The sequence below is a fragment of the Triticum aestivum genome, chromosome 7B (assembly GCF_018294505.1).
Source record: "Triticum aestivum cultivar Chinese Spring chromosome 7B, IWGSC CS RefSeq v2.1, whole genome shotgun sequence".
In the NCBI taxonomy this organism is placed as follows: domain Eukaryota; kingdom Viridiplantae; phylum Streptophyta; class Magnoliopsida; order Poales; family Poaceae; genus Triticum; species Triticum aestivum.
This window is the reverse complement of record NC_057813.1, coordinates 572,145,108-572,157,536: the sequence shown is the minus strand read 5'-3', so window position 1 is coordinate 572,157,536 and position 12,429 is coordinate 572,145,108. Positions and strand designations below refer to the sequence as shown.

Here is a 12,429-nt window from a genome sequence, read left to right as displayed (position 1 = left end):
TATGTTTGAAAAATATGTTTGAAAAGCTGACATTTTTTCAAATACATGATTAAAAATTGTTAAATGTGTGTATAAAAAATGTTCCTTATCTATAAAAAAAATATAGAATGTGTATGAAAAAAAGTTGACACCAAAAAAATATGTTTGAAAAAAATGTTCCAGTTCCATACAAAAAGAGCAACCAATCATATTTTTTTCACAACCTTGATTTATTTTTTGTCACCAACTCACCAACATAATTTTTTGGTGCCAACTTTTTTTCATACACATTCTATATTTTTTGTATAAACAGGAACATTTTTATACACATATTTAACAATTTTTAAATACATGATTAACACTTTTTAAAACATACTTTTTATGTCAACATTTTTGCATATATATTTTACATTTTTTTTATACATCAAGAACATTTTTTTATACACGTTTAACATTTTTTAATTACATAATTAACATTTTTTTAAACACATATTTTTATGCCTATTTTTTTGCAGAAACAATTAGCCCACAGCGGGCCAATTAGCTCCAGTCAGCCCACAGTGGGCCGGCAGGACCCAATCAGCCCACAGTGGGCCGACAGGGGCCAGTCGGCCAGCTGTAGGCCGATTGGAATCCAATCGGCCTGCTGTGGGCTGACTAGGCCCAGTCGGCCTGCAGCGGGCCGATGGTGTATTATTTTTGAAAAAAATTTACCCAGCGTAATATTTATAAAAATTAATAAAAAAATGTATTATTTAAAAAAAATTAGCCAAAACATGCTTAAGTGGATGGTTAGGATGCCCACATGTGATATGCCACCATCATTGCCGATCCAATGCTCTACATAGAAGTTTTCATATTCACTGATCATGGATTTTCACCAGATACGTCGCCCAAGAAAAAATGTATATGTATATGATTGATGATTATAATGTTTCCTTCCACTTGAATGAGGTAGCTATGTTGTTTTGATGTAAAAAAAAGATAGCTATGTTGTTTCACAAAAAATTTGAAATTTAGAAGTTTTAATATCTTTGACTAAGTATATATATTAATTAGGACGTGCATTGCACGTGCATGCTTACTAGTAAAAACAGGAAAACGAAGTAAACTATCACAGGCGTGTTGTTGTCCGAGTGGTTGCTGCGTCAACGCTAACTTTTTATCAGCTTTTTCTAGAAAGAAACCGGAAGATGGGCCAGGCTCAACTAGCCGCGCCCTGCAGGCGCCAGTTTGCGAGCGGGCGCATAAGCGCCAAATAGAATTCTTCTAAAAAAAGCGCCAAATAAGATTCGCCATTCCTTCTCCTGGTTACATTCCTATTATTTCTTCACATGTTTCCTTTCCGTTTGGTAGAGGCAAAAAATAGGAGCGATCGCCGACGGGAATCGAACTCCAGACCTCCCGTTCGAGTTTACATGCAGCTACCACCGTGCCACGCAGCTAGACGTGCTGACTGGCATGCTTTCATGGCTTTTCATCTATCCTTTTACTTTTCCCTTCCTTTTTGCTTTATCGTTTTCGTTTTCGTTTTTCGTTTGTCTTTTTATTCTTCCTGCCTCGATGATTTATTTTTATTATTCTTGAACCTTTTCTTCAAATCAGTGAATTTGTTTCAAATCCGCTGAACTTTTCTCAATTTCAATGAACTTTTTTCAAATTTGATGAATTTTTTTCAATTTCACTGAACTTTTTTCAATTTCAATGAACTTTTTTCAATTTTCATTGAACTTTTTTTCAATTTCAAAGAAGTTTTTTCTAACTTAGTGAACTTTTTTCAAATTTTGATGAACTTTTTTTCCAAATTCAGTGAACTTTTTTCGAATTTAATGAACTTTTCTCATGTAGATGAACCTTTTTCAAATTTGTAGATTTTTGTTGAAAATCCATGATTTTTTTTTCATTTTCTATGAACCTTTTTAAAAATTGATGAACTTATTTTCAAAATCCATGAACCTTTTCTAGCCATAATTTTTTTTGTTCCCAAAAAATTGATGCGATTTTTATGTGCAACAAATAGCGTCATGACAATGTTATTTCCCTGTTTCGCGCTGAATCTAAGCACTCACGGCCGGTAGGTCGAGTGTTTAGCGAGGTGTGGACGTGTAGCGAGCTGGCTGACTTCGAATCCTGAGGTATCCACTTTTTGCGGGATCCTATTTGATGCCCGCAGGCGTCAAAAGGATGAGCCTTCGCTGAAGAGAGTCACCAGTTGGGCCGGCCCTTGTACGGATTTTGGTTTCGCTGCTGTTTCCTTGTTTCTTCGGGTTTTTTTTTCGTTTTTGGCTTGCAGAGTTTTCACTCTTGTGGCTGGTTTTCAGTTGTTTTGTTCCGATTTTTTTAGTTCCTTTTTTCTTATCATTTTTCTTTCTTTTACGTTTTATTTTTATTTTCTGTTTCTGTTCTTCTTCTCTTTATTGCGTATTATATAAAAAGTTCACCGCATATTACAAAAATCTTCATCGTATTAAGAAAATGTGCATCGTATATTATGAAATAGTTCACATTGCATTATCAAAATGTTCATCATGTATTAAAGAAATGTTCATTGTATATTATTAAATTGTTCAACATATATTAGAAAATGTTCGTTGTGTATTTAAATTTTGTTCGGGATCCTATTTGACGCCCGCAGGCGTCAAAAGGATGAGCCTTCGCTGAAGAGAGTCACCAGTTGGGCCGGCCCTTGTACGGATTTTGGTTTCGCTGCTGTTTCCTTGTTTCTTCGGGTTTTTTTTTTCGTTTTTGGCTTGCAGAGTTTTCACTCTTGTGGCTGTTTTTCAGTTGTTTTGTTCCGATTTTTTTAGTTCCTTTTTTCTTATCATTTTTCTTTCTTTTACGTTTTATTTTTATTTTCTGTTTCTGTTCTTCTTCTCTTTATTGCGTATTATATAAAAAGTTCACCGCATATTACAAAAATCTTCATCGTATTAAGAAAATGTGCATCGTATATTATGAAATAGTTCACATTGCATTATCGAAATGTTCATCATGTATTAAAGAAATGTTCATTGTATATTATTAAATTGTTCAACATATATTAGAAAATGTTCGTTGTGTATTTAAATTTTGTTCATCGTATATTAGGAAATTGTTCAATCTATACTATAAAATGTTCATTTGTATATTTTAAATTTGTTCAGTGTATTTTTACAAAAAGTTTCACCGTATTCAAAAAATTGTTCAACGTATATTGTAAAGATGTTTGAAGATTTGCCGCTGTCCTTTCTACTTTTAGCGTGGCGCTGTGATTATGTCGTTCGAGGTCGCTAGCCCGGCTGGCTAGCCTCGCTACAATCAACCGTGAGGTCGGAAGCTCGATACCGCATGAGCGCTTCTATTTTTTCCGAATTTTTGCTCACCGCTTGATAACTGGGCCGGCCCGTGTGCGCACCGCTTCAGCGAAGCCGCGACGTTCGGACGCACACGGGCGGCGTATAGGAGGTCTCCCACTTTTTTGGGGGGTTTTCTGCGTACGAAGCGTTTCCTGGGCCGGCCCAACTTGGAGGCCGCGTGGGCGCCGGTTCTGCTAGCCGGCGCTTAAGGCGCGGACTAGGAGCTCCCTGCAAACCGAACAGGCCCTAATTAGTTAGCTGGGCTGAACCGAAAGCTTAGGGCCCAAATCTGGGTGGATATGTGCATCCATTTTTTTTTTTGAAGGGAACACGATGCATTCCATTAAGTACAAGGGCTGGACAAGTAGCCAACAACATCGTCATTTACAAGGTCTGGATACTGGCCGAGCCAAATCTCGCATTTGGCAACTCCTAGTTTAGCATCATACGCAGCTAAACAATGTGCAACTAAATTACAAGTCCAAGGATAAGATACAACAGTTACATCATTGAAATCCACTCTCAGTTGAAACTTAATATCTTTGAAGATAGCTCATAATGCAGAAAGATCATAGTCTTCATTGCTCACCGCTGTCTTCACTTGCACAGATTCAGTTTTCACAATCACTCGGTGGCAGCCCATCTGGATGGCTGTGTTAACGGCATGAGACTCCAGCTGCTATTACCATACTAAAATTGTTCCTGATAACAAAGCCCCAGCCTCCAGAATTTGATTCCTTCAGAAAGGCACCATCAGTGTTGACTTTCAAGATTTGCGGTGGAGGTCCGGACCATCTTTCCTTTTGCTGATATTCATGTATTCTCCCTTCTCGCTTTACCTTCGAAAATTACATACAAAGATAGCCAATAGAATGACAGATTTTATCAGAAGGTTTGGTTTCATTTCCCGCATTTGCATCCAATTTGGAAGTGCCGTAGTGATGATTTCTGTTTTAAACATGATTGAAGTTTTCAACTTTTTTGTAGGTTATCTATGACTACAAGGTTCTTCACTTCAGCGTGCAGAGAAAGGGGAGTCTCTGGCCTTTGGGTGCATCCACTTGAGATGATATACAGGATTTAATGGTGGTTGGTCTAGCAACAGGATTAGTGAAGCATGCGTGCCTCATGTAATCTTTATTGTGTTGGTTGTCTCAGCCTTGCTTAATTTTGCAGCTTGCAAGACTTTGTGAACTTGTGATAAGAGTAACTGTACATCAATCAATGTTGTTGAACCTGCTTTTCCAAAGCAAAACAATAAAATCTTCCTATTTGCAAGTTTGTGTTGGTACTCAAGTTTAGTAATGTAACTTGAGACAACATATTTTATTACATACGATTACTGAAATGGTCCACCAAAGACACTAGACCGGAGCCAATGCCGTTCCTCAGTCACAATTGAAGCCGGGAGAACCGTCCTGACGACGCCGTCTTCTAAATCATGCATGAATATATTCGTAACCGACTTCTCTCTGGAAGACAATGACTTCATATGGGCTACCTTCCTCTTCCTCGAGCTGTCGGCGTCGATCGGTGTCGAGCCACCCCACTGGCTTGGATAGAAGGTGTAGACTTTCCTCTTGCCTTCCTCCCTCGCAAGGATGGAGCGACCTCTGTACAGAAACCAGCTGCAACCATCAAGCTCCGTGTCATCTAGAGGTGACCACTCCAGTGCTTCAGCATCCAGCTTGAAGAATTTGAAGTCGCAGAACCGTCCACGAAAGCGACGGCACGAGATGAGCACAACTTCTTCACTGGATGCCACAAGGAAGTGAGCATCCCTTTCGTTCCACCCCTTTGAAAGAGCGGTCCTCCTCCAGCTCATCTCCGTGACGTCGAAGATCAGGATCTTCCCATGGTAGTCGACGCAGACGGCCTGCTTCCCGAGCAAGACGGCATCGATAATGAGGGTGCACTTGATGCGTCTGTGTGGATCCAGCGGTAGGTGGGAGCCATCCTCAATGTTCTTGTAGACGCTCCAGTATATGTCCCCAGGGCAGGCAACATAGACGGTTGGGACCCCGGAGATGGTCTCAATGCACACGACAACCAGAGGCACCTCACTGGAGCCGACGTAGAAAACGAAGAGCCCGTCAATGACAGAAGGGCACGCCGGCAGCTCCAGCCGCCTGCCGGTGCTGGCATGCACAAGGAAGATGGTCTGCTCTTGCTGCTCCTGGAAACCATGTTGCTTGTGCTGGAGCATGAGCAGCCACCCGCCATTTTCGAACACGCAGGTGGCATCTGCGAACGCCACGCTGATTATGCCACGGATCTTCTTGGTGGAGGGGTCAAACAGGAGCTGCTTCTTCTTGTTGCTTTCAAAAATAAACAGAGCCAAGGGTAGCTTCGCTTGCTGGGAAGAAGCCAGCAGGGCATCCTGCTCCATGATGAAACCCAATTTCTTACCAGATATCTGTGGGTGAGGAACAATCGATTAGTGTAATGGAAATTCTAGCTCACAGTACGTATGACACGACAAATACAGACTAGGCAATTGGGAAAAAAAGAACTAGGCAAAGACTGGCCGTAAATAGAATGATAGGTCATGCGACAACAAAAAAACTGTAAATAGGACAGCCACCCGCCCCAAAAAAACACGGTAGCAAGCAGAGCACTGCAGGTACGTCAAGGAAGCATGATATAGAAGAGACGTGCTATATATGAAATTTGAAATAAATGAAATAAGTTAGCAAATCAGTTTTCATCGTAATTTAGCAATGGTCTTTAAATATAAAATTGAGCATATACGGAGTATTCAGGAAGCAAAACTTCAAATAAAGGAGCAATCTGCTTGCCAGTTGATTAAAATATAATTTGATATAAAACAGCATAGTCACAAAAAGAAGAACCTATGCCAAAAATTGAGCATGAGAAAATGTCTGTTATCAATTTATTTGCCTCGGATGACCAGGCTACATATATAGACAACTAGAATAAGACCATGGGGGCATGATTATCCAATCAGGAAAACACAATTCAAACACTCATAGTGATGAGGCGGGCAAAAAAGAGAACAGAAAGTTTATGTATGAGATATCAATGCTTAGATTTAATCCTTGGTGGAAAGTTTCTCAGAAATTATAAGTGGAAACACAAACAACAATGGATGAAAAGTAGTAAAAGAGGAAAATTTGGAGATTAGTTCAAAATTATATGGTTTTGCATGGTAGGGAAACTAGACTTGGTGCCCAATAGTGACATGTTGTTCCCACTCAGATGTCTTCTACAATAATGATAACTTAATATAAATTTTTATAGAATTTGATCATGTTTACCAAGACACACCTTTCACTGCAGTCTTTTTATTTCATTTTAAATAATAATCAATGGTAATGTGGGAGCTGGAAAACATGTTTTGGCCGTGGAAAATAGAGACTGGTCAAGAGGAGAAATATCAAGATCGGCATGGAATTATATGGCTTTGCATTAAACACATAATTTTCAGCAAATACCAATGGTGTTCCCTTGAGATGCACATTTGGGCTACTAACTTCTCCAATAGTTAAAATGCCATATCAATGCGAATATGAAAATAAAATTGAAAACATCATTTTACCAGTACCGGCAAATACTTGCAAACAGTGGCGGAGCTACGGCCAATTGTTGGGTAGGCCAGGCTCAGAAATTACACATAACACCTGGTCTTTAGCCCAGTTTTTCTGTCTTCCTTAACTATTTTCAGCTGGGCTTCGCCCCAGCGTAGCTCCGCCAAGCGCTTATTACAAATTAGAAATATAAGACACAGGTGAAGTACGGATACAGATAGTGGTTAAGAAAAAGGTGCGAAGATCCATTCATGTCAGTTACATAATAGGTCGATTTAGTTTTGAAACATCGTCAACAATGATATGTTGGTTCAGATCCGAAAGCTATATAGAAAATTACATTACGACAACAAGAAGACGTGCAATCATATATATATGACATGTACTAACAAGATAAAATAATTCCAATACACCCAGTGATTAGGTGGATGGTGGAATCTAAAGGTTTGGATGTATAGTCATCAATTTTTAGAATTTTCGGTGAAAATCCTAAAATTATACCATGCAAAAATAAATGTAGAGGGGTCAGAAGGAGTGGAATAGATGAAGCTAGAGACATGGTTGTTTCAGTCATCTGTTCTCACACATCAAGATTGATACAAACAACTTCACAAAGAAACTTTGATTTTTATATTAGTTTTATCATGTTTGTATATATAACATGTACTAATAAATTTTTTTTGCGATACAAGCCCAGTAATGAGGTGGATGGTGGAACCGATCAAAAGGTTTGGATATGAATCGGCAATTTTTTAGAATTTTCTCTGTGAAAAATCCTAAATATATATTGGTGCAAACATAAGTGTGGAGGGATAACAAGGAGTAGAACAGGGGAAACTAGAGACCCTGGTTCTCTAGAACTTTTGTTCCCACACATCAGGATGGATACCAACAACTTTACACAGAAACATAGATTTGTATCAAAATTTAATCATGTTTTATAAAGATAGACATTTAATAAATTAAGCTATAAGTGTGCTACATGATGCTAATATCTCATCAAATTAAATGAAAAAAGACTGGTAGAGAAATAAGACCAATAGTAAGTCTAGCCACGCAAATGCATGGGCCAGCTTGCTAGTTCTACAGGATCCAGCTCCCTGACGTATGGCACGTGCCATTGGGCCACTGACATGTGGGCCCACATGCCACCGGTCGAATGGCACCCTGACATATGTCAGGGATCCTCGTCCAGTTCAAATTCCTAAATATAAGATGTTTTCGCAGTTCAAATTAAAATAAGCAGGAAAGTTCAATCTGAGCGCTGGAAATTAGCGGATGCTACAGACTGAATCGGACAGAACAGACCTTCAACCAATTCGCTAGAGCACTCTACTCTTAAGTAGTTTTCTGAGAGCCCTGGATAAAATCTGGAAGTAGCTAATGTACACATGAACAAAGGCGGGGTGAGATGGGAAGAACCTCGGGGGTGGCGCGATTCGATAGCGACGGTGAATCGGAGAATCTCCCCTGACCAACGCGCAGACTGCCCCTGTGCCGGGCGGATGGCCGGCGGATCCCTCACCTCGTCTTGCCGCGTTGGGTCAAAAAGAGGCGGCGAGCAGGACTAGAGATTTGGACGTGAGGGGAACTCGGCGCCGGAGCCGGAGCCGGCGCGGCAAGCGGGCAGTACCTCTAGAGGGAGGAGGCGATTCGGTGGCCTTTCGTGGCGTTTAGGGTGAACGAAAACTCGTCAGTTTCGGGACGCCAAATTTGCAAGGATTTTGTTTCTCTCGGACTCCTTATATGACCCCATGGCCCCACCAAAAAGAAAGAAAAATCATGTTTGACTCGGAGCCGGAGTCTCGTAAAGACTTTGGTTCAAATGATTATTTTATCGGACAACTCTACGCGTCGGATCCGCCGCCTCGCGAGCCGTAGGATCAGACAGATTTATTGACTGAGTGTCATCCTCTATTATTGCAATACAGGTTGTGTTGTGAAAAATTTCTGCAACATGGGTCATGTTACAGAAATTTTTGCAACATAGGTCAAGTTGCATTTTTTTTTCTCTCGAATTTTTTTGCAACATAGGTCAACATGGTAAAATAATTATTTTTGCAGCAAAAGCTCAGTTACAGTTTTTGGCCTTGTTTTAAAAAAGAAATTGCAACTGATCTGACAAATTGAGCGACTGAGCGTCATCCTTTTATCATTGCAACATAGGTCATGTTGCATGAAATTTCTGTAACACGAGTCATGTTGCAGAAATTTTTGCAAGATATTTTTTTTGCAACAGAGGTCTGAGTGTTTCCAGCGAGCCAGGTCCAAAGGCGCTTTAAACTTCGTGCGATGCAGACCCAACAGAAAACGCAGCCAACCAAACAGGCCAGATTCTTCTCGGGCGGGCCTGGTTGGCCTATATGCGGGCAACGAAACGCGTCCCAATTATATTGAAAAGTTTCAACCGGTGACCAACGATTTTAAAAGCTATAGGATGAGCCGACGACACACACGACGACTTTTGCGACGGGAGACGGCCAACGCGGGCGTCGCTGGGTGGCCGAGGGCGAGGTAAAGGTGGTAACCGGTCATGGTGATGCCGAGGAGATTTTGAAATGAGCTCCACCTCCACCTCCACCTACCACCGCCACCACCGCTGTCGCCGCGCTCCGCCACGGCAGTCCCCACCGCTTCGCTCGCCGTCGCCGCGCTCAGGCCCCGCGTCTCCACCTCTCGTCTCCAACACCTCGCCGCCACCCACCGTTCTGTCCCCCTCCCACGCTGATGAGAGGGCATCATAGAATCCCAGATCTGAGATGTCGCATCAGCGAGGGGGAGATTTCGGCGGAGGAGAGGGCGATGGAGGAGGAGCACAGTGCAAGGATGGCGAGGTCGATGCGGCGGCCGGGGAGCAGAGACTCACTGAGGAAATTAGTCGTGAGGATTTGTGTGGAGGCATCGGAGGACGAGATGGCCTGCATGCTGCCGGGGTCGACCGCCTCCCCGGAGGAGGTGATTAGATGGGCACAGGCAGAAGCAGTGTAACACCTGCCGCAACAGAGGGCGAAATGGAGGGCGTTTTGGTCGCTGCAGAATCCTCTTCCATGATGATTTCACCGCGGAGCTGCGAATCCACCATGCCTCAATCACCAAGCTCGGTAGGGAAAAGCTTCAGGTTCGAATTCGCGACTCCTCTTCGATGCGCTGGGGAACATTTAGCACGCCGCCGCATCGAGTTCTCGGAGAAGCATCGAGCTCTGCGCCCGTCGGAGCCGGGAGCAGTTCGCCGGGATGTCGGGCCTGTGGTCACCGTGGGGGATTTCCCTTGTTATGCTGCCAGGCCGACCCTACCTGTCAGGGACCGCAAGTTTGCAGGCGTTGCTGACTTGGATTTAGGGGCAAAAGAGGAAGAGGACTTGGCTGCGAGGGAGTATTTTTGTCAGCTGTGGCTGACAGTGGGGGAGGAAACCAAACCCCAACTCTTGGTCTAGATCGAGAAAAGCCGCCTCCGCAGCCACATTCACTCCACCCACTCCATCACCGTCGATGACTACCACCTCGCCGCCGCTTCTGATCTGCTCGACCCCTCTCAAACAGCCACCCGCGTCGAGATCGACCCAGAGCTCCGTTCGAAGATCCAAGCTATGGCGGACAACCAGGGGAGAGGAAGAGGAAGAGGAAAAGGTGGAAACCCTAGAAGCAAACAAGCTGATCCCCATCAGGAAAGTAACTAGCAGCAATTCGATCCGCAATTCGGTCCTCCTCCACTCTAGTTTCAGTTCGGATTTGGTTTCCCTGGAGGTCAGCAGATCCCGCCGCCATGGTTCCTTGGAGCGTACTATCCACCTCCCCCACAGATGCCGCAATGGCGTGGAGGCCCTGGGCAGTGGGGGAGGAAACCAGCTGCATGAGCAAGAATCATTTGAGGGTTTTGCTGAGTAGCACCAGAAATATGGATAGGGAGGCCAGAAACGGGGGAAGCAAAATGCTCAAAATGCTGGTTAGAAGCCACAGAATCAGGGGCAGGGGCAAGGAAGCACTACAGGAGGCAATTGTTGGAAATATGCCCTAGAGGCAATAATAAAAGGATTATTATTATATTTCCTTGTTCATGATAATTGTCTTTTATTCATGCTATAATTGTATTATCCGGAAATCGTAATACACGTGTGAATACATAGACCACAATACGTCCCTAGTAAGCCTCTAGTTGACTAGCTCGTTGGTCAACAGATAGTCATGGTTTCCTGACTATGGACATTAGATGTCATTAACAACGGGATCACGTCATTAGGAGAATGACGTGATGGACAAGACCCAATCCTAAGCATAGCACAAGATCGTGTAGTTCGTTTTGCTAGAGCTTTTTCAATGTCAAGTATCTCTTCCTTAGACCATGAGATCGTGTAACTCCCGGATACCGTAAGAGTGCTTTGGGTGTACCAAACGTCACAACATAACTGGGTGACTATAAAGGTGCACTACAGGTATCTCCGAAAGTGTCTGTTGGGTTGACATGGATCGAGACTGGGATTTGTCACTCCGTATGACGGAGAGGTATCTCTGGGCCCACTCGGTAATGCATCATCATAATGAGCTCAAAGTGACCAAGTGTCTGGTCACGGGATCATGCATTACGGTACGAGTAAAGTGACTTGCCGGTAACGAGACTGAACGAGGCATTGGGATACCGATGATCGAGTCTCGGGCAAGTAACATACCGTCTGACAAAGGGATAGTATACGGGGTTGCATGAACCCTTGACATCGTGGTTCATCCGATGAGATCATCGAGGAGTATGTGGGAACCAACATGGGTATCCAGATCCCGCTATTGTTTATTGATCGGAGAGCCGTCTCGGTCATGTCTGCATGTCTCCCGAACCCGTAGGGTCTACACACTTAAGGTTCGGTGACGCTAGGGTTGTATGAATATGAGTATGCAGCAAACCGAATGTTGTTCGGAGTCCCGGATGAGATCCCGGACGTCACGAGGAGTTTCGGAATGGTTCGGAGGTAAAGAAAACTATATAGGAAGTGATGTTTCGGCCATCGGGAAAGTTTCGGGGTCACCCGGTATTGTACCGGGACCACCGGAAGGGTCCCGGGGGTCCACCGGGTGGGGCCACCCATCCTGGAGGGCCCCAAGGGCCAAAGTGGGGAGGGGAACCAGCCCATAGTGGGCTGGTGCGCCCCCCTTGGCCCACCCCCTGCGCCTAGGGTTGAAACCCTAGGGTGGGGGGGGGGGGCGCCCCACTTGACTTGGGGGGTACTCCACCCCCTTGGCCGCCGCCCCCTTGGGAGATTGGATCTCCTAGGGCCGGCGCCCCCCTGGGGGCCTATATAAAGGGAGGGGGGAGGGGGCAGCCGCACCCTGAAGTTCTGGCGCCTCCCTACCCCTGCTACACCTCTTCCTCCTCCATCACGTGCTTGGCGAAGCCCTGCCGGAGTGCTGTTGTTCCACCATCACCACGCCGTTGTGATGCTGCTGGAGCTATCATCATCAACCTCTCCTTCCCCCTTGCTGGATCAAGACGGAGGAGACGTCACGCTGACCGTACGTGTGTTGAACGCGGAGGTGCCGTCCGTTCGGCGCTAGGATCTCCGGTGATAGGATCACGACGA

General features: G+C 44.1%; 1 protein-coding gene across 1 annotated transcript; it reads right to left on the bottom strand.

The window, feature by feature from the left end:
- Positions 1-4,466: 4,466 nt before the first annotated feature.
- LOC123159894 (uncharacterized) lies at positions 4,467-8,582 on the bottom strand. Its single transcript, XM_044577702.1, has 2 exons — positions 8,285-8,582; positions 4,467-5,730 (listed from the first exon to the last, which is right to left on the bottom strand). The coding sequence occupies exon 2, from the start codon at positions 5,701-5,703 to the stop codon at positions 4,654-4,656; it is 1,050 nt and encodes a 349-aa protein (XP_044433637.1). The 5' UTR covers positions 5,704-5,730; positions 8,285-8,582; the 3' UTR covers positions 4,467-4,653.
- Positions 8,583-12,429: the final 3,847 nt, after the last annotated feature.

Excerpts from the sequence above, each read along its gene's own strand:
- LOC123159894 (XM_044577702.1), bottom strand. The coding sequence starts at position 5,703 with ATGGAGCAGGATGCCCTGCTGGCTTCTTCCCAGCAAGCGAAGCTACCC.